Genomic DNA, 22,490 nt, shown 5'->3' on the forward strand with positions numbered 1-22,490 from the left:
CTTTCTAATGGCCTAAATTCAAGTTCTTCCCTACTTGGGGTAAAGTCGATATTTTTATCCCAAATTGTATACTTGATTTGCATTAATGAATTTAGTTATAGTTTTAACTATTATTTTTTCATTCATTTCGCACGGGTAGAGATTGCTATGTCTTTAGCAAAGAGGGTAGGGTAGAGATTGACAAGAGAGGATCTTACAAAATTGAGTTATGAACCATTCAAAGGTTCAGCTCCAAAATACACTTCAACAATCTTTCCTAAGTACATCTTCCAACAAATCTCATTATCTCCAACATTTACTTAACACTAAATAGAGATGTAGTATTTAATAAATCGCTTTTAGGCCAGGTTTGGTTCGCTGCTTAGGGCATCTTTTTTTTTTTTTTTAATTATTGCTCATATGAGCAAGAATGAATAGCATTATAGCGTTTGGTTGCAAAATTCTTGCCATCGGCCTCATTCTTTTCATAATGAAAAATCAACACATTGCACAAAAACTGGGGTAGCTTGCAACATTAAAAAAATCATGCCCCATCTGCCCATTTCCATTCTTTAAAGAAACCATATGCTAGTGGTTAGAAGGTACCCAGATAAAAACACTTATCTGAAAACATTTTCTTGAAAACACTTGTATAAAAGTAATTTTATGAAAATTACTTTTATGAAAGTAAAGTACTTTTTGCATGAAAGCACTTTTTATAAAAGTAATTTTATGAAAAGTACTTTTACAAAAGCATTTTTTATAAAAGTAATTTTATGAAAGGTACTTTTACAAAAGCATTTTTACAAAAGTACTTTTACAAAATCACTTATAAAAAAACACTTTTACAAAATAGTTTTATGAAAGCACTTTTACAAAAACTCTTTTATGAAAGTACCTTTACAAAATAACTTTTACGAAAGCACTTTTATGAAAGTATTTTTATCAAAGTACTTTTATGAAAGCACTTTTACAAAAGTACTTTTACAAAAATACTTTTATGAAAACACTTTTACAAAAGCACTTTTACCGAAGTACTTTTACAAAAGTGCTTTTATTCATCCACTTTGCATTGAATTGGACCCAATTTGGTCCATTTGCATTTTAATTGGACTAGATTGGATTGCATTCGGTGTTTGTAGTTTTTTTATATACTTTATGGATTTTTTCATGTTATTTTGGTGTTTGATTCAATTTGGATTGGATTGAACCCAATTTGGTCCATTTGCATTTTATTTGGACTAAGATTGGACTTGTTTCTATGGATTTGGTTCATTCTATTTGTAAATGGACCAATATTGAATTGGACCGAATTGGACCAAATCTAGTCCAATTGGTAACACAATGTTTTTAAGAATGAAAAGGAGTAACATAAAACACTTGTTATTTTGAAAAGAATTCATTTTTCTGGAAAAAAAACGTTTGGTTCATAGCAATATTTTCTCATTTTACCCATTATTGTCCAGACCTATTCATGGGCTAGGCCAAGCCGGGCTTTGTATGTGTATCAGCAGAATACACTAAAGCTCGAGCCCAAGCCCAACCGACCATCGGGCCTAAGTCTTGAGCCCAAGCCTGACCCTCATATAAAGCTTGAAGCCTAGGCTCGACCAAAAATTTGAAAACAATTTTTTTTTTCTTTTTTATTAAAAAAGTGTTTTATTTATATTAAAAACCTTAAAAACTCAAAAATAATAAACATCTCATTATTACTTGGAAAAAAGAGAAGAAGAACAAAGAAAAAATAATATATATTATTTTTATTAAATAAAATATATTTGTATTATTAATATATAGTATCAAGTCGGGCTTGGGCTTGGGCCAGGCTTTTTTGAGAAAGCCCAAGCCTGACCTAAAAAAAAGTCGGGCTTAGGCTTGGGTCAGGTTTTTTTTGAGAAAGCCCGAACTCGACCAAAAAAAAATTGGGCCTAGTGTTATAGGCCTGAGCACAAGCCCATAAACGTAAAATTATGACCAAGCCCAACTTAATAATGGGTCGGGTTGAGCTACCTGGCCCATGAACAAGCCTATTCTTGTCCATTTCAGAATTTCATCATAGCTAGAATGAGAAAGAACGAGAATTGAACCAAACATGGCCTTATACTCCCCCTCAATTCCTATGCATAGTACATGTTGCCGCGCGGATTGGAAGCTGAGGCGAAGTATTCCTTCTGAGGACTATGGTAGACGAGGACTACAAGTCGAGGCGAAGCCACTGGTGACCGAAGATACTGCAAGACAAGGAGTGTCAGAGGCCTCGGGGTGGATACCTGAGGCAGAGGCTCCGACGCTCAAGTTAGTACGAGGTGTAGAGTAGGGAAGGGTGCATGAGAGCCCTTAGAGGGAGTCCTTGGATGCACCAGACCTCCCCGAATTAATGCTAAGAAGGCAAAGTTGGTGTTAGGAGTAAATGAATGAGTGATGTTTGAGTTTCTTTGTTCTAGCCCCCTTTAAGGGGCAATTACCTTTTATACTTGAGTGTGCTGGGGTAAGTGAAGATGAACGCATAAAAAAACAGTTTTTGTAATTGGCATATATTTTGTTAAACCGCCCATAAGAACCATGTTCTGACTTTTATCTGGAGAATATCCAACAATGGTTTCCATTGAATGGATAATTGATCCGGATCCTAAAAACAATAAGGCTTTTGAATAGGCATGAGTGATCAAATGAAATAAAGCAGCTCGATAAGACCCCATACCTAGAGCTAACATCATATAACCCAATTGAGACATTGTAGAATAGGCTAAACTTCTCTTAATGTCTTTTTGAGCAAGAGCCAAAGTAGCTCCTGGATGAGAGCCATACAAGGTCAGGCCGTAGGCCATGATAAATACATCTGACGGTTATGTGATTGGCTCCATATGAAGGCAACCAGGCTCTCTCCTGCTGTGGCTGACGCTATCAGGTATCAATGGGCTTGGCCTCCCAGCCCGATGTGGGCTAGGCCAAGCTAACCCACATCAGTACATGTTTATATTTTTATTGAAGCTAATGAAAATAATCGAGTGATAGCCATTCAAACTACAAAGCAGCCCCTCCGCAACTAATAGTAAAACTTAAGACCCGGACAATCATTTGATCATTTGTTTTTATGAGAGACAATCATTCCTTGATAATCAAATACGTGGAAGGTGGGACCTTGCTTAGAGTAGTGATGTTTGCCAAGCATCATAACTGCCGCTTTACGTAATATGGCGTGTGAAGCATCGTTTCAAATGCTTATTACGCATCGGCATTGGTACACTTTGGTGGCGTCCATCAAGTAGGATGCCCATGGATGAACTATAACCACATACCCCTGAAACCATTCTGATCAGTTAGGGTCTTAAGTGGGCCTATCAAAAACTCATGATCGATAATATCAGGGAATATATCTATATATCTGTATATAAGCTACCATATTATAACATTTCCCTCTTTAAGAAAAAAAATCTTTCTTTAATATGAAATAATTGGGGCCCATTTAAGGGGTCCCCCATCAGGAGATTCACAGCGTTTAAGATATCCGATTGGACGGTGGACAAAAAAGTTGTCTGCTCATTTTTATCACCGAAAAATCTCCTAAGTTGGTTTTTGTTAGTGGTGGGCCCCTTCTCGAACATTTAACGCGTGGCATGTTTCATTGCTCAAGATCCATCGAAGAATCATGTGGGCCCAATTCACATCTAACCGGCCCCAACCCAATACGCTCCTGGCTCCCATGTACGCAAAGTGAACCGGTGAAGGGATAGTTTTGTAATTTAATTGAAAACTGAAGGGCATATGACGAATTCGGCATAGTCGCACAGACATTCGGACATTCATGGAGCCGAAATAAATTCCTGTTGAGGCGAGGCAAAAGAGGCGTAGGCCTAAAAAATTCGCCTTGCCTCAACAACCGCTTTGAGTAGACCGCAGAATATGAGAGGCGTTCTCCTTTTTGTAAAAGGCGTGATCCTCGATGGGTATCCTGTAAGAGAATCAGAACCGTTGGATTGTGAATATTAAAGGTAAAATAATAATTAGAAAAATAAAAGGGTTGCTAACAAAAGCAGATCGTTTAGGGCTCTTGGCTCACTGGTTTTGTCTTGAGACTGAGAGTGAGAGTGGAGAAGAAGAGCTTCGGTGGTTTAAGAAATTCAGGCAAAGAAACAATTTGTCAATCAGGAGAGATCGGCTTGAGGTAAAACTCCTTCTCCTTTTTCTTTCTTCTTCTTGTTCTGCTGCTGCTGTTGCTCTGCGTCAAAGAAGTAGGAAATGGGGCCCTCCTCTCTCCTTTTCTTGTTCCGCTTCTTTTTCTTCTTAGTGCTTCTTCTGTGTTGAAGAAAAAGTAGAAAATGGGAGGCCGCCTCCTCCTTTCTTCTCCTGGGTAAAAAAGTAGAAAACTGGGGGCTTCGCTCCTTTTTTCTTCTTTTTCTTTTATAAAATGGAACTTGAAAAGTTGTTTACTTGATTCCAATAGAATAAGTTTGTGTAACCAGGGTACCAAAGTTAGTTTACCAGTGGGGTTTCTAACATACATGTATACCGGATTCAGATTCAGGTGTTATGACTTGCGAGAGAATGGAAGGTTATTGAGGAACTCGACACAGACAGTTCGCGGAGCAGAAATAAATTCCCGTTCGAACTTTGGAATCCGGGAGTGTAACAACTCAAAAGTGGGGGGGAGGGGAGGTGAGGGAGTTGCAGAGAAAGAAGCTCAAGGCAGGTTTAAGGGGAACGCGTTGTAGATTCTGAATCCACATTTCAACAGTTTGATCCGTAAATACAGGTACTTATTCTTTTCTCTTGCAAATTTCACTGTAGAGTTACTCACTAGTGAGGAAATTTGATTTCTTGATTTGATTATGATGTTTGGGTCGCTTGGAGTCTCATTTCCAGATTTAATGGTGAACATAGGAAGAAAACTTGATGAATCCTTCGATTCAGGTCTTTTTCTTTTGTGATTTCAGCAGCTAGATGGTCATTTCTTTTTGGCACTAGGAAATTATTTAAGAATATAGCTTTTATTTGGTTATCTGTATTTACAACCTGGTTTAGTTTAGTGTCCTCTGGTCCGTTTAAAGTTTATTTACCAGCATTATATAGATTATGGGTACGATGATCCAAGTTTTGACTGATCACTGTTTTGCTGTCTTTGTCATGCCATTTGTTTAATTTTCGGAAATCTACAGTAGATGATTATTTGAGCATACCTTGTGGATTATACTGTTAGAGTTTTAGATAATGTGGTTTATAGAAGCTAGGGCCTACTTCACAATGTTTAGCGAGTATTTTCTATCACCATTTTGGAATAAAAGACATATATGGACATACTGACAAAGTATTGAAAAAAAAACATATCAGCTTGATAGAGATGGATGCAAGTGCGAAAACTAATGGGTTAATTGTACTTGGGTGACAGAGCTCAAGAATTTTACAGAAGAAACATTTGATGGTATCTTAGAATTAATCTTTGTCTACATGTTTGTCCATCTCAGAGGAAAACTTATGAATGAAGATAATGACATAATATTTTATAACTTTCAGGCAATAATTATTCTGGATTCATCCTGATGCTTTGGTTAGAATGTTAATGTATTTGACATAATTGAAACAATAATTGATCTTAAACTGTTGAACACCATTTTGAAATGAGTACTGTATCCTAAGATATGAACAACTTGAAAACCATCATTAGTGAGAAAAGGGGGGGGGGAGAAGTTTGGAGACCACTAAAAAATGTATTCCCTTCTAGACAAAAAGCAAGGATGCAACTAGTTAGATTTGGCAATTGGTATGGCTTGGAGTCATGATGATTCTGGTTCTAATATAACTTCCCTTGCCCCAAATGTAGCGTATAAAAGATTAGATGCCAACTAGTTGAAAGACTTCAGCCTTGTTTCCTAAAGTGTGCAAGAAGGGTAGGTAGGTAATTCAATCATCTCTTCATCCCTTGCTTTTGTGCAACAAACATGTGGGTTTAGCCTATGCTATTTGTTTGAACCCTTTCTCTCCATTTAGGCATTTACATCCCTAGCCTATTTGATACAAGCTTTTCTCTGCCTCATTGATGGAAAGGTCATGTGGAGATGTTCCCAGTTGTTATTTTTTTCGAGTATATGGGAGTAGAGGATTTCTTCTTCTACACATTGAATAATTATGATATTTTATTGGATTTAATTACTATTGGAGTTGTGCATTATATCTAGACAAGAGATGCACTTTAGGGGCATCTCCATTGATTTGATTATTAGGGGCTATCAAGCTGTTGCTATATTGATGGTTCTCAGACAGTGTGGAGTTCAATTTTGATGGTTTGGGACTTTGGGAAAGATTATTCTTTGGAGCACATGGGAAGAGAGAAATTCTAGTTTTTTGTTCTTGCCCCTCGGCAAACAAGAAAATTATGATATCCTATCAGTTGGAGTGGAACATTGAATCTAGATGGTAGATTAACTTAAGGATATCTCCATTGATTTGATTGTCACGGGGTGGCCTAGCTGTTGCTTGATAAATGGTTCTCTGATAGCATGGAGACAGCAGATGATCCCCTGGGAATTATCGAGCCTAATCTTGATGGTTTCTCTTTGTGGAATTTGTTCCCATTTGATTTTTGGTTCATCTTGGGACTACTATCTCATAGGTTCCTTTTATCTAGGCCAATCTGCAATAGGATTATGCTATTAGGGATGAAATTTTATCTCTTCTCTAGGCTTTAGAATTGTTGGTTTCCTTTGTTTTGAGGCGCTCAAGATGAAGGGGGATTGACAGGTGGTGATTACTTTGACGGATAATGATTTTCTGGTCGTTGGTCATTTTGGCTTCATAACAGAACAGTGAAGGAATTGGCTTCCAAAATGAATAGACTTAGATGGATCTTGCAGTTGGCTAACCATATGATTGATATCTTGGCTAGAAGTGTGTTTCAGAGGCATACATTATGTTTAGATTCTCAAGTGTAGTGTTTGTATTTTGTACTATAGGTTTTCTTCCATCTTTTGGTGGTCTTTGTGCGATCTTTTTCTAGCATTTTCTGCTAGAAAAGTGTTGTATTCTTGAACCACTAATCAAAAGAAACAACAAAATGATTTATCAAACCTTTAAGGTAGTATGGTCTTATGATTTTAATATTTTATCAAGCAAAGCTGTTTGGACAAAACACCTGACTATCATTGAATTTGGAAACTTGTCTGTCTTTGGCATTATGTAATTAATGGGAAGATATGAGTGAGGAATAAATGAACATCTGGTTCAAAACCATAGGAAATTCTAGGGCAAGGGGACTCCACAAGGGCAAAGCTGATGGCAATAGTGTGTGGGGTGCAAAAGGCTATGGAATTGGGGGTGGACAAACTCGTAATTGAAGGAGATTCTAAGATTGTTATTTGGTTGTTGAAAACAGAGAAAGCTTTGTGGGAGTTCGGACATGAAATTAAAAAGATCAAGCGGTTCACAAGAGACATGCAGTTGAAGATACAATGGGTTCAAAGATCAGCAAATAGCATGGCAGACCATCTTGCAAAACAAAGGGTTTATAGAGATCACCTATTCTGGGCCCACTTTGTACATTGTATGGGGAAAAACTTGAGGGTTGGTTTGGGTTTCCATATTGTGTTGTACTACTTAATGGGTTTGTTTGTATTTCTGTTAATTGTTGTAAGAGCCTCGAGGGTTTGTGAGGCTAACATTCTTAATGGGTGTATCTTTGCAATTGGTCTTCATAAAATTTTAAAAGAAGATTTCTGTTATTCATCAACTAAAAACTTTGGAATTTTTAGTCCAAGCCCCAACTTGGAACTAAGAACTTAATTGCAATACTGCCACACCTTTATTTTATTTCTTGATATTTTGGAAATAGAGGTTACATTAAAAAATGAACCACAACCATAGTGATGACTTTTCTTTTATTATCTTTTTCTTTCCGAGAAAAGGGTAACTTTTCATTTCAAACCAAAACAAGGAAAGGGGAGGATGTTGTGTACATGAGACGATGACTGGATGTATAGGCCAAAGCGACCAAAATTCAACCTCCCACTGATGAGAGTGCCTCTAGAGTTTTCTGGACTGTTTTGATCTATTCTAGTGCTCAATCTCAGTTTCGGATGGTTTGACTATACCTGGAATGAGCGGCTGGAAGTTTTCCTTTTGTCTACGTTCTCTTGTTTGGGGTTTGCCAAGGACAACCCAGAATTGGAGCTGTAAGTGGTCTAAGACTTCTTTTGGAGTGATTCAGTGTTTTAAAAGTGCAAGGCGCAGGGGTCAATTTGCGCATGAGGCGCAAGGCGAGGCGTGCTCCTTTTTAAGCAAGGCTCAAAAACAAAAAAGGCTAAAAAATAAAAAATAATGCCAAAAAAATTAAAAAAATAAAAAAATTATTAAACATAATATTTATAAAAATATAAACTTTAATTTTAAAATAAATGTTTTAAAAACCTATTATCTAATATTAAAATACATAATATAACATGTAAAGCATATTCAAATGAGAATTTAAAAATAAAATCAAATATATAAAACATTTTCAAGCATATAAAACCCACAATCTCTTTTTTTTCTCAATTGCATTACTTCAAGTAGCTAGTGTGATGTAAAACATATTACATTCCTGATTCTACGAGCCGCCTTTGTACCACGCCCCTCGAGGCAAGCCCAAACAAGTCCACATTAGGTCTTAAATTCTTAGTTCTCATACAAAAATAACGATTTTATAGTTTTAATTGCTTTTTTAAGAAGGCATTTTATTATGATGAATAAATGAACAACATTACCAAATAGGGGGCCCCCACCCCCGGCCCAGCTGCTAGACACAAAAAAAGCAAAAAAGCGTCAAAGTTTCAAAAGGTGCACGCCTGGGCTGAGGCACTAGGTGCACCAGGCGTGCACCTTTTGTAAGGGCTGCGCCTAGGACCTAGGCGAGGTGCCTCTCCTATGCGCTTAGGCGTGCCTTTTAAAACACTGGAGTGGTTGCTGTTGTGTTTGCCTGTAGAGAGGATACCAATAGTGATCAGAGGTGCTGTTTCACTCTTGGAGAACAGAGCTGGTGTTTACAGTTGGATTTACTCCGTTTTCCCTTTGTTTTCCCTCTGTTTTATTCAGTATAAGTTTCAGACAGAGTGGTTGCTTGTTTTTTGGTTGACTTTTGTACTGTTGGCTCTACTTGTGGATTATATTAGGGGCTGGTGGTGTGACAGAAAGTGCAAATTCTCAGATTACAACAGTTAAATTAGATGGAGTTAATTATTTGGAGTGGACACAATTTGCTAAGATTGACCCCTGTAAAATTAAAAAAAAGGAGAAAGTGATGGAAACACCCAATGTGCATGCCCATGCATATTGGGGTGTATTGATACCTTGAACCTTGGTGTTAGGTAAGGTAACATTGGTGTTTCTTGGATAGTAGACTCAGGTGCCCATAACCATATGACCAACTTCATCCTTATTTACTTTGTATGAGTTATCATCTGGCAGAGATAAAGTTTCTATTCTGATGTCTCATTTGTTCCTATTTCTAGGAAGGGAGACATTTAAGATGCCTGATGTCACATTACCCTTTCTTTAGCCCTTCATGTACTCAGACTTAATACATATCTTCTTTCAATTAGCAGTTTGACTAAGTCTAAGCCCTAGAATTGTTTAGTAGTTTTTCTTTTTTCATCATTGTTGTCTTCTAGGATTTGGTGACAAAGAAGGTGATTAGCCTTGGGAGTGAGAATTTCTTAATTAGTGAGTTAGATTATGCTTTGGCATTATCGTCTAGGTCATTGAGGGTTTTGTCTCCTAAGTTGATTGAGTTGGTCCGAGTGTCAAGTTTGAAGTGTGAAAGTTGTGAATTTGCTGAGCATTGTTGATCAATTTATTCATTGAGTAATAAAAGAAGTATTTCTCCTTTTGAACTTATGTGTATCGATGTTTGGGGGCCTTGACATACTATAGTTTTGTGTGGATATGAGTATTTCTTGCTATTTGTTGATAACTATTCTCGTATTTTCTTGGGTATATCTTATGTGTTCTTAAGATGAGGTTCCCATTTTGATTTGTCATTTCAATCAAATGGTCCTCACACAATTTGGGACCCATATTACAATTTTAGATCTAATAATGTCAAGGAGTACTTCACCAAACCTTTGAGTTCCTATTTTATTGAACATGTAGTCATCCATTAGAGTACCTATTCTTATATTGCTCAACAAAATGGAGTGGCTGATTGGAAGAATGGACATATTTTGGAGATGGCTAGGAGTACTATGCTGAATTCTCATGTTCCTAACTTCCAAATTCCTATACATTTTTTGGGGGACACCGTTCGAATAGTAATTTTCCTTGTTAATAGAATGTCTTCACGGGTTCTAGATATGAAAACCCCTTTCTCTCTTCTATGTATTGATAAGGATTTGTCCAAACACTAGGACCTCATCTCTCAAAATTTGATCTCAAGGCCACTAAATGCATCTTTCTAGGTTATGCACAAAATCAAAACTGTTGACTTGGGTTGTGTACATGAATATCTTTTACTTTGACTATCTTCCCTATTATCCTGGTGTTCGATATCAATGGGAGAGTGGTGAGAGAGTCATTTTTGCTGCAGATGTTCCATTACCTGTTCAAGTGATCCGCGGGAGGGATGTATGGAGTTACATGAGTTATGGATGTTTCCAAGGCATAGGCAGCAACAGGTTCATTGTGGTTCTCATAGTTTGCCTCAGTCAGCATTATTGCTGGGTTCTGGTACATCACGTGCTGACTTCACCCTTACATATTTTTGCTTTTCCTTCACCTTCTTCTGATGATATTGATCTTCCTACTGCACTATGCGAGGGCAAACATTGCTATACTATCCTTACAGCCCATTGCATTTCTCAAATTCTTTCCTATGACCTTCTCTCCCTATATGCCCATCTTACCATTCCTATTTGGCATCTGTTTTTGCTTTTTTTTTTTTGACAAATTCTGTTTTTGCTATTTCCATTCCTAGAAATGTGCATGAAGCTCTGCCGGTGCCTAGGTGGAAAGATTCTATGAAAGTGAAGATGGATTTTCTTATTAAGAACAATACTTACTTGGGAGTTGGTAGACCATCCAGATGGATGGAGCTAGTGAAGTGTAGGTGGGTGTTTGTTGTTAAATACAATGTAGGTGGCTTAGTTGAACAATATAAGGCTAGACTGGTAGCAAAGGGCTATACACAGACTTATGCCATTGATTGTTTGGAAACCTTTGCTCTAATAACCAAGATTAGTACTATTAGTGTGTTATCTTTTGTGTCTAGTTTCTCTTGGCCGTTATTTCAAATGGATGTGAAAAAGCATTTCTTAATGGGCACTTGCAAGAAGAGACAAGGAAGAATGTATGCTGGTTGAAGAGATCCTTATATGAGTTGAAACAATCTCCAAGGGCATGGTTTGCGGATTTAAACATGCATAGGGTAAGTTTGGCAATGTATAGGCACACACAGATCATACCCTCTTTATCAAAAGCAGTGGATCCTAATTGATACTTCTTATGAATGATATAGTGTTGACTAGTAATGATGTAGTTGAAATTGGTTCTTTAAAGTAGTTACTCAATAAAGAGTTTGAGGTGAAAAATTAGGATGAACTATGGTATTTTTTTGGTATTGAAGTTACTTGGTTTAAACATGATATATTTGTTTCTTAGAGGAAATATGCCCTTGATCTTCTTAAAGAAACAGGGGAGTTGGGTGTTAAACCAGTTGATACACCAATTGAGTTGAATTATAAGATAAATGTAAAGGATTGTAAGCCCCTTAGACTCATTTTGGAGAGAGTACAAATATAAATATGCAGTGTAAATACATACCAAATGATATAAAATATAAGGCTTTTCACCCTACATATTTGTATTTGTATCAGTGTTTTAAAAGCGCAAGGCGCAAGGGCCAATTTGTGCTTGAGGCGCAAGGCAAGGCAAGGCACACACCTTTTTGAAGCAAGGTGCAAAAATACAAAAAATTGCTAAAAATAAAAAATGTCAAAACAATGCCAAAAAATAAAAATGCAAAAAATGTTTGTATATGACTAGACGTGATATCTTTTATGCAGTTAGTATTAGTCAGTATATCCACTCACCCAACAACTCTCATATAGATCTGTAAAAGCAAAAAATCATGCATATTTGCAATTTGCAAATAGACAAACATAGTCTCATTCCTTGCAGTTGTTTGTTTTAAAGAACAAAATCATGCATATTTGAAAATATCCCCTGAAATGATCAAAGTAGTTTATTACACATCATGTACATCTCTAGTAGGTAGAAATTTTCTCATTCTTGTTCTACATTGACTAGAAAAAAATGATTGTTTTGTATCTCTTTAACTTTTGCTTCTTTTATTGATATCTCTTACCTCTTGATGCATTCAAACATGCTTTAATGTTTCATAGAATCTTTTAGAAATGGTTTTGGGGAGTATGGATTCTCTTATATTCTCTTTTTTGCCTACATGGCATCATTATTATTTTTTGATCAGTAGAGAAGAAAGTTTTATTAATTCAAAGAGAGAATTTTAGTACATCTGGTTGAGATATTACAACCGCTCAAATACATAAGATTTACATTAGTGCCTAAAATAGCTGTTGTCTATTAACCCGATGTTTGGCTAGTGAATCCCACCATTCCATTCTGACCCATAAGTAGCAAGTGTTTAATTTGCTTGATACACAATCAATCTCCCTGAAAACTTGCCTATATATCCAAGGGGTTTTGCAACGGGCGATTAATTTTGAGTCCTCTACTTCCAGATTTCGAAAGTCTGATTGCTTTGCTAGTCATAGACTTTGCAATAAAGCCATCATCTCAGCTTTCAGGACCCACCACCCTTCCTATGGAGTCTCTGAACAACTCCGCAATACCTGCTGGCCTGGCTTACCCATAGAACTCCCATGAAAGTTAAAGTTGCTTGGAGGATATTGCCATTTCATAACCAACCTGTCTTTTGCCTTTGAGTATTGCACTACTTCAGACCATTTTCTTATTACATCATTCACTAAAAAATCTTGGAAAATTTCCATAGTTTTTACCCATTTTTCCACTTTGATTTTTATGGTTTCTGCTAACTCCTCTTTGGACCTACTTATTTCTTTGAAGGTTCTCCCATTCCTTTCTTCCCAAATAGTCCGCACTACTTCTGCTCTAACTGCCTTCCACATTACTCTTCCTTTTTTTAAGTTAAAGAGACTTAACACATTTTGAGGAGGGATCCTCAAAATGACATCTCTTTCTTAAATTCCTTTTTTCTTATTTCTAAAGTGATTATTGTTATCGTGTGCCATAAATTATGTAATCTTGTATGTGTGTTTCTCTTCTTGTTTCCAAACCCTTCCCCCCTCTTTTGATCTAAAGCTGTGTATGGTACAGGTGCTATTTTACTGGGTTTTTGTACTGATTCTAAGTGCCACAGGCACTTCATTGGTTGACTAAATGTTGCCGAAGGGTTAGTATAGCTATGGACCGTTTTAGGCTGGTTACTTCTCTTAAGGGTAAGCATTTTAACTTGGTTATGGAGTGGTTTATTTTTTTGCAATTAATTTGATTTTTGCTTTGTTATTTCACCACTTTTATCAAAATTAGGTGAATCTTAATCTGGAACTTATATGGGCATATCTGATATATGGTAAACCAGTCATAATATTATCACTATTGATAAAACAAAGAACCACCCTTTTCTACTTTTTGATGGTAAAATTCAATATATAGGGCATTCTTGTCTTTCAAAATGTGCATGTTTTTGAATAATGACTTGGATTAGCCACTCATTGTAAAAAGGAATGTGCTATACTATAATTTGCTTACAGATATGACTAGGTCTAAAAATTTAGTGTTCATATTAAGAACAAGGAGTCATTTGATAATGGCTGCAGAGGTTGTGGCTCTGGCTGAATTGAATGATTTGTTGCTTTATCTTTTAGTAGTTAAAATAGTTAAACAATAAAATATTTGAAATATACTTATCAACCCAACTTCAGCTTCAACCATTAAGGAGCTCATGACCACTTTAATAAATGACTAACTAAAAGACAAAGCGATGAGTCATTCAGCTAAACTGCAGGAACTTAACTGTGGAGAGATAGTTAAAGAAAAACAGGGAGGGCTCATGACTGTATGGGCACGTCATGAAAGAAAAAAACAGCTAATAGGAGAGATGATAGTCGCTTTTCAATGAGAGAAGAAAAGTGTTTAGTTTCTCTGTATTGCTAATTTAGTCATCAACTCAGCATATTCCACTATAATGTTTTGGTTGGGTGTCTTAATTGAGTAACTGGTTACTAGTCCTAAGTTGGTAAGTTGGTGCTTGTAACTCTTTCCATCTATCTGTCTGACGTGTTTAGTTGCTGTTTACATGCATTTGCTTGGAAACACCATGGCCTTGATGTCAATGAATGCTGTTCATAAAAATATAATCCAATAACTCTTGGATTGTCTTCTTTTAATCTGATATTTTGATTTGTTTTCATTTTCTCCTTTGCCTTTCTTTGCAGGTACTTTGTGCCGCCAATTCATATTGTTTTCAATTTTATTATCCATTCAAGATGTAGTGGCACTGGAGGCTCCACTTGTGCCTAGTTCTCACGTTCCAAAGTTTGTTCTTGCTGACCCACCCAATAGTGGACTTTTTGGTCCCATAGAAATATCACCTGCTGTCATACCACATTATCCATTTCCTGGTGAACCATTGTCACCCATGTACCCTTCCTTTCCGACCACATACGAACCAGTCTTGACTGGAAGATGCCCTGTAAATTTTTCTGCTATTTCAAATGTTATGGACAAAACAGCACATGATTGCGCTGCACCATTAGCGGCACTTGTAGGCAATGTGATCTGCTGTCCTCAACTTAGTAGTTTGCTCCACATATTCCAAGGTCATTATAATGGAAGCTCTAATAAGCTAGTTCTGGAAAATGCAGTGGCTAATGATTGTTTCTCAGATATTGTTAGTATATTAGCCAGCAGAGGGGCAAATGATACGATACCTGCACTTTGCTCTGTAAAATCGTCTAACCTTACTGCTGGGTCCTGTCCTGTGAGTGATGTGGCCACCTTTGAGAAGATGGTAAACACAAGCAAATTGTTGGATGCATGTAGCATTGTTGATCCACTTAAGGAGTGCTGCAGACCAGTTTGCCAGCCTGCAATTATGGACGCTGCACTTTGCATTTCGACAAGAGAATCTGCTATCACAGCAGATGCTGGTGCAGTAGGATTGCCCAATGAGATGAGTGTTCTCAATGATTGTAAATGGGTGGTATATTCATGGTTATCTAGGAAGCTCTCATTGGATGCTGCCAATACTGCATTCCGAATATTATCTGCCTGCAAGGTTAACAAAGGTATTATACATGATGATTCTGCATATTCATATTCCTTGTTTCCCTTGTTTTCCTCAACTGCTTCATTTTACACAGTTGCTGGCTTCCTTAAACAGATCATTTTCTTTTTGTGCTTTTATTTCATTCTATTGTACCTCTATTTGTCTTTGTTAGCATGCTCAAATTTGTAGTTTAGTCCATATTTCAAAGAGAGGAACTTTTGGGTTAGTAGTTTGCTGAATTTTAGCAGCTAAGAATAGGAGAGAAGAAGAGAAAGAGCCAGTAGAATGGAAAACATGGAATGGCTAATCAGCTGCCTATTCCAACTCTTATTCGTTAAGAAAAGAATAACTACAATTACAATAATACCTTTAGTATACAATCCCCAATACATTACTACAATACTCCATCTCAATTTTCTGCATGGATATTATACATGTGTAGCTTGCTAAGAATAATAAAAAACTGCATCTCCCCCACAGCATTTGTGAGAAGTGAGAACATTAGCATTTTGTCCTATCATGCTGCACTGGATTGTGAGCAACTATCCTTGGAACATACCGACATTTGAAATCAGCTCAATAGGACTAGAACCAAGTTTTTGCTGTTTCCTTGAGAAGATTGAAGATATACTTATTTATAAAAAAAAGGATCGAAGACATACTTGCATTAGTATAAGTGTCTTCTTTTGGATCGTGCCACTTAAATCTCTTGAAAATATTTCAAAGGGCCTGAGTCTTGTTTTTTAAGTTATTTATAATAAATAAAAAGCAAATTTATTAAGAACAGAAAGAAGGAAAGGATACAACAATAGGTGATAAGAAATCACCCACATGAACCAACTTCCAAATTCAATCCCAACTCCACCGGAATCTTAAAAACTTAATATTTAAAACTAACAGCCTTCTAAAAATTTTCATCCTATCAAACCTCTTCAAATTCCTCGTCAACCTCCAACTTTCCACTTCTTTTTGCAACTGGAACTTCTATCTCTCTTGAATCTGACACCATAAAAGTTGGGTCTTTTGGGAAATTGACTCGCTTATCCAGCTAACATTTCCTGGCAAAAGAACATGGGTAAATGTGTTTACCCAGGTAACACTTCTCCAGGTAATTCTTACTCGGGTAAACAACTTCTCGGAAAATGAACGAGGCCTAACAGATAAGCAGGTTTGGACCAAGCTGGAACTTCATTTAGTTGATTGACCATTGCACTTTTTAAAACATTTTTCTTTTGATATGCTTGCACTGCAGAGGCAGTAAGATTTATTTTTGATTTGTCTGGCCGCAAACGGTTGACACATGCACTTAGGATTATCTTTTTCCAAGTCCTCAAAGGAAAAGCTCAATGCAGCATCCCACAAACGAATATTATAGATACTCATCCAAAAAAGTGCATGTTGTAGATTATTGTGGTTTCTATGTAAGGCAGTTGATATGCTTATGAATTGTCCTTCTAACTGGACAAAATGATGTTTACATGCAGTCTGTCCTCTGGAATTTGAACAGCCATCAGCAGTAGTTAAAGCTTGCCGTGACGTGGCATCTCCCAATCCTTCCTGCTGTAGCTCATTGAATACATACATAGCAGGAATACAGAAGCAAATGTTAATTACAAATAGGCAAGCCATAAACTGTGCTACATTGTTTGGGTCCCTGTTGCAGAAAGGTGGTGTCATGACAAATATCTATGAGCTTTGTGATGTTGACTTGAAGGACTTCAGTCTTCAGGGTATAAAATCTTTTCTTTTCTTTGCTAGGATTTCTAATTCTTTTTCTACTCTGGGTATATCTGACAAGCATCTTTTTGTTTTGCTAATGTGTTTATTGCTACTGGATCAGCATACGGAGAACAAGGTTTGCTACTTTCCTCTTTGCTGAGATATATTTCTTTCCATATTTTTTAGCTATTTTACTGCTATGCTGAAAGTTTCCTTTCTCCTAGTAATGTGTTGGGTTCTCTTTGGATTTTATTATGCAGTCACATAGGGGATGAAATCTAGGATACGGAGTATGTATTAGCTGAACGCTCTATGCTGTTGAGCAGGCTGTGGGAGCAACCACAAGACTCCATGTAAGTTTTATACGTGGAGCCCCATTCCCTTGTGCAAGTCTCTTAAGCAGAGATTGATGGGAATGGGTTCAAGAGTGAGAACCCAGATTTCCTACTCACTTTTCCTACCCACTCTCTACCTGCCGTGAATTGCAGCCACACATCTCTCAATTCATAATAGAAATGTGTGGCTGCAATTCACGATCGGTAGAGAGTGGGTAGGAAATCCCATTTGGAAGAGTGACCCCTTCTTTGTTTCGTCCACCTTTGCCCTCCCCCTCCTCCTTCCCCTCCTGCTGGTCCTGCTCTCAACCTCCATCACCAGCACCCCTCTTCTCTCTCTCTTGGTAGGCCCTATCCTGTTCATCTTCTTTTGTCCCTGAAATTCAACATGTGTGACTTAAAGTAAATTTTTGAAAGGAAGCCTCTTGTTCTCCCTTTTTTCAACAATAATAGTGTCTTGACTCTCAAGCTTGTTCAGAGTACGAAGAACCAAGTAATTGTAAGGATGAAAAGTTGTAATCTCTGAGGGTTAGACACCATTTCTTTGGTAGATTCCGTTGGTGCACCATTGGAGCTCTGACCAATATGGGATGAAGTGATGATGATATTAATTGCATCTTACCAGGAATAGCATCGCAGAGGGAGTTTTGCTTTTTCCTGGCTAGTTGTGACAAGAATTCTGCAGTAGATTGCCTGCCTTCTTGATCTTGTGGGTCCTTCCAATTACTATTGTGGATGTACTAATGTTTTGGAGTGTGTATTTGGAAGGCTGTGTTTGGTTTGAAAAAGAATGTAGGAAAAGGAAGGGAAAAACTTTTACAGGTTTCCCTACTTTTCTCTTCCTTTCCCTACCTTTTCTTTCAAACCAAACACAGCCAAAAAGTTATGATTGGTTGAGAAACTCTTCAGAATTTGAGTGAACTGATCATCACAGAATTGTATGCCAAGAGCTTTGTGGAAAAATAAACCAGATCCTGGGGCTAGAGGGAGAGGGAGGGAGGGCACCAGTGGTGAAGGTTGATGACAACTGGGATTCCTGGGAGTGACTGGCAGGGTGGAGTAGTGAGTGGAGGTGGAAGAGGAAGGGGAGAACCAGAGAAGAAAAGGGGTTAGGGCACAAGACAAGAAGAAAATAAAATAAAACAAAATGAAAAATTTTAATTCACTCCCATCAGTCTCCGTTAAAAGCACTCGTACATGGGAATGGAGCTCAATGCGTGAAGGTTATGTGGATTCTTACAATATCTTCCAGACTTCCACAGCCTGCTTAACAGTGTGGGGTGTTCAGCTAATCCAACCTTGGTTAAACATCAAATATTAATCTGTCCAGATGGGTGCAACAATCCTATTGATGCATTTCCAGTTACTATTTTTTATTATCAAGATTATTTGATGGATGGGTTGCTATGATCTATTTGACATGGATAAGGTCAGATTTCTAGTGTGTCTTTCAGGCACCACATGATAATCTTGTTTCCTCTGTCAAATGGATGCTGACAGTGTTGCGTTGAACAACTGAAGTTTCACCTCCCTGCATGACGCATTAGTTCACAACTTCTTGCAACGTTATTGGTGCTGGACAAGTTTTAAAAACTGACCTGGAACTGGAACTGTTCTGGCCACCGGTTTCTGGGTCGACGGTTTGATCATCTGGTCTGGTTTGTCTGAATGGATGGCCCGTTCCAACAAAAAAATAAAAAATAATTAAAATAAAAATGGCCAAAAACCGTTGAATGAGTCAAATGGGTTGACGGTTCGATCACATGGGTCAGTGGGTTGCTGACCAATTCAACAGTTTTTGGCTAGTGGCCAGGTTTAGGGTAAAACATAACCAGTTGCCTGGACGGTTCCTGGTCTCAACGGACCGTCTGGGTCAACGGCGGTTTAAAAACATTGGTGCTGGATGCATGGTGAACTAATATGTCATTCAGGGAAGGCGCAAGGCTGCCAAACATGTTCCTTCATTTCCTGTTGTTGTTGCATGCACTGTTCCTTTGTACCATTTGGGCATTACTGTGGTCCTAGAATCAACCAGTGTTTTAAAAGGCATGGGAGGTGTATAACTCCAGGCGAGGTGCTCTCAAACGCCCAGAGTCGCTGACACCTCTGAGGCCTACACCTCATTCATGAGGCGTGCTAGAGGCATACACCTCATGCGCCTCATGCACACCTCAGAGAAAAAAAAAGGAAAAAAGGAAAGGAAAAGAAAAGAAAGGGAAGGGAAAGAAAAAGAAAGAAAGAGAAGAAAAAAAAAGAGAAAAGGAAAAATGAGATCCCCCCTTCCTCTTCGTCCTCCTCCCCTTCCTCCTTCCTCCTGACCCCCCCTCCTATTAAGGAGGCTTACACCTCCTTGTGTTCGGGAGGTTTATGCCTCTTACATTCTGAACTACGCCTCATGCCTCTAGGTAGTGGAATTCTGTGTCATGCCTCTGAGTTTTAAAACATTGAATCAACATATAACCATTTTGTATTTTTTGTATTTTACTTTTGCATTTTTATTTTTGGGTAGCTTTTGTTTAGGGTTTTTTTTTTTTCTAATCATAACCAACTTCAGAATCTAGTAGTTATCTTTGGTCTTATTGAATTGTGTCTAGAGTTTCATAATCAAACTATCAAAGTACGAGTAGAATAGGAATTATGATGCTCTTTTTTTGGTTTTTTGTTTAAATTTTATTTAAATTTTAAAATTTATCTGAATGTAGGGTGCCTACTTCGAAGCTTGCCTGCAGATGTGGTTATTGATAATTCTACTGGTGTTAGCTTTACATGTGACTTGAGTGACAATATTGCTGCACCATGGCCTTCGTCATCGTCACTCTCATCCCTGTCCCTTTGTGCTCCTGGTAACTAGTATTACCTTGGCTAATTATCAAAAACGAATCTTTTTTACTACGTTTTTTTTGTAGGAATTTTTTCAATATAATCTAATGATATAACTTTTCTAACATATACCAAAATGACATCAATACTTTTATTTGGTGCATTTTAAATTTATCTTTGCAATACATGTCCTCATGGCTGTTGCTTAAAATTTGCAGAGATGTCCTTGCCTGCCCTACCCACATCGGAGACCTCGGGGAATTCTGGTAATGTATCAGACTTTTGCAATTACTACAGTTCACTTTTCCTACTTGTAATATATGCAAAAACATCTTCCCTGTTTTGGATGAATAGATCCATTCTTCATAAATTTCTTTTGGATAAACCAGAAATGGATGACCAAGAAATAGAAAGGTTTGGTTGGGTAGTTGTGATCATCCATTATATTTGCGTTAGTTTTAAGCCCAAAACCATTGAATGGTGTCGGACATTTCATGTACCATGTAATAAATACCATAGAGAGTCTGGATGTAGTGGTTTTTGTATAATTGGCTTTTTGGTTCTATCCTATCAAAGTCAAGACAACGAGTTAATACTAATAATCTTTATTTTCTTGGCAATATAATGCTCATAAATTAGTTGATATAATGTGTTTCACAATGGGGTAATAATTTACTTTAATACTTCAATTAGTTTTAATCATATTTACTGCCAATATTCAAATTTATTGCTGAACCTGTTTTGATTGCATGCCTTGATTGAAAGTACTCTTTTTTTTGATAGAAGATTGAAATTACTCTTTGATGCAATGGCTTACATTTTCATGGTGTGCAATGCAGGTTGTCATGGTGGGCTCAGCTTCCTTATAGCCATTCTTTTGTTCTTTGTTTTCAGTATACTGAACTGAATAGAGCGAGCGAGCTGGGTGTCTGGCTGGCATAAATTGGCCTGGGAGATTTTTGCCCCCATGGCCGGATTACATGTATATTTGAGTATCCATTCTCATCATGTATAGAAGCTTGTTTTTATTGAGGTGCTATTCATTCGCATGTTTTCATGACGGTAAGTAGTGGTTTAGAGTTCTCGATTTGGGATGTTCTGAAGACCCAGCAACTTGACATTTTTAGGCAGTTGCAAGAATAAACACAAGGCCTGAACTGAGGTGAAAACTATGAAACCGAAAAGTTTTGGTACAAAAGTAGAGTTGCGGTTAGTGCTACTGGATTTGGGGTACTATTTGGTAGATGGTATGTTTGGGAAAAAAGTCGAGAAAGGAGATTTTGATCCTTGCAGCTCACATTAATGGTGGCGGTTTTCAGGCTTGCCTATCTAAATACGAAGGTTCAAAATATTGATACGCCCGATACGCTAGTATGGGCGTATCGGACAATTGATACAGCTTTTCATTTTTTTTAAATTTTTTTGCAATCGGTTCAGGGGACTGGTTTAGGGCTCCACCCCGTAACCGGTCAGACCCCTGATACACCCACTGTAGGGGCGTATCGGAGGGCTCCTCCACCCCTTGAACCTTGCTAAACACCATTGCTCAATTTTTAGAATAGCGATTCTCATGTCATAGATCGTTCATGAATTTTCTGTATCATTACTAGAGGGGAGATTTGTTAAACAAAAACTAAACAATAGAAACACCTTAGAGTACAATTGTTTTATATTTTTTATTTTATAAATAATTAATAATTTTTTATATTTTCTATATTAATTTTAATCAATTTTTTACAATACAAAAATAATTATAATTAAATTCAACTATGGTTGTTCATCAAATTGATGAAACCGACCAACTTGGATCAATTTCACTTTGGTCATTTGTAAGTTGACTAAAATCGAATGATCCAAATATGTATATATATAGTTGAATTGTATAAATTTATGATATAAATTGTATAACTTACATTTAATTTTTAATAATGCCATTGTAATTTTTTAATTTAAATTTAGTTGTTTAAGTTTATATCTTTTGAATCAATCATTCAAACCAAAAATTGACCTAAATCTATACAAAGAGTTGTCTTGTTTTCACTAATGGTCAGTCGATTTTGGGTGACCAATTCTTCAACTTGACTAGGCCAATTTGATTAGCCAAATAACCTACAACTGATCCAAATCAACTCGTGAACACTTTTAATTTCATCTAAATTAATAGTCGTCCCCAAGTAATAACAATAGTTTAATCTCTAATAATTATTGAAAATATATTGATAATGTATATACAATAATTAACTAATAAAAATACAATAATTATAACAATACATTAAATATTAAAAAATACTAAATTAATCAATAAATAATGTAATTTAAAATAATAGTTTAATATCTAATAAATATTA

At 37.0% G+C, this 22,490-nt stretch overlaps 1 protein-coding gene across 3 annotated transcripts; it reads left to right on the plus strand.

Moving 5' to 3' along the window:
- The first annotated feature begins 3,825 nt into the window (after positions 1-3,825).
- LOC104605263 (GPI-anchored protein) lies at positions 3,826-21,208 on the plus strand. 3 transcript variants are annotated; one of them, XM_010269948.3, is made up of 9 exons: positions 3,826-4,144; positions 4,499-4,732; positions 13,315-13,436; positions 14,436-15,287; positions 16,753-16,998; positions 17,109-17,123; positions 20,025-20,165; positions 20,361-20,408; positions 20,982-21,208. In XM_010269948.3, the coding sequence occupies exons 3-9, from the start codon at positions 13,403-13,405 to the stop codon at positions 21,047-21,049; spliced, it is 1,404 nt and encodes a 467-aa protein (XP_010268250.1). In that variant the 5' UTR covers positions 3,826-4,144; positions 4,499-4,732; positions 13,315-13,402; the 3' UTR covers positions 21,050-21,208. The 3 variants fall into 3 exon arrangements, with proteins under 3 accessions (XP_010268250.1, XP_010268252.1, XP_088752713.1); XM_010269950.3 differs by having other exon boundaries at positions 3,840-4,144; positions 13,358-13,436; XM_088896587.1 differs by lacking the exon at positions 13,315-13,436 and having other exon boundaries at positions 3,840-4,144.
- Positions 21,209-22,490: the final 1,282 nt, after the last annotated feature.

The sequence above is a fragment of the Nelumbo nucifera genome, chromosome 1 (genome assembly GCF_055504915.1).
Source record: "Nelumbo nucifera cultivar China Antique chromosome 1, China Antique-T2T, whole genome shotgun sequence".
NCBI lineage: Eukaryota > Viridiplantae > Streptophyta > Magnoliopsida > Proteales > Nelumbonaceae > Nelumbo > Nelumbo nucifera.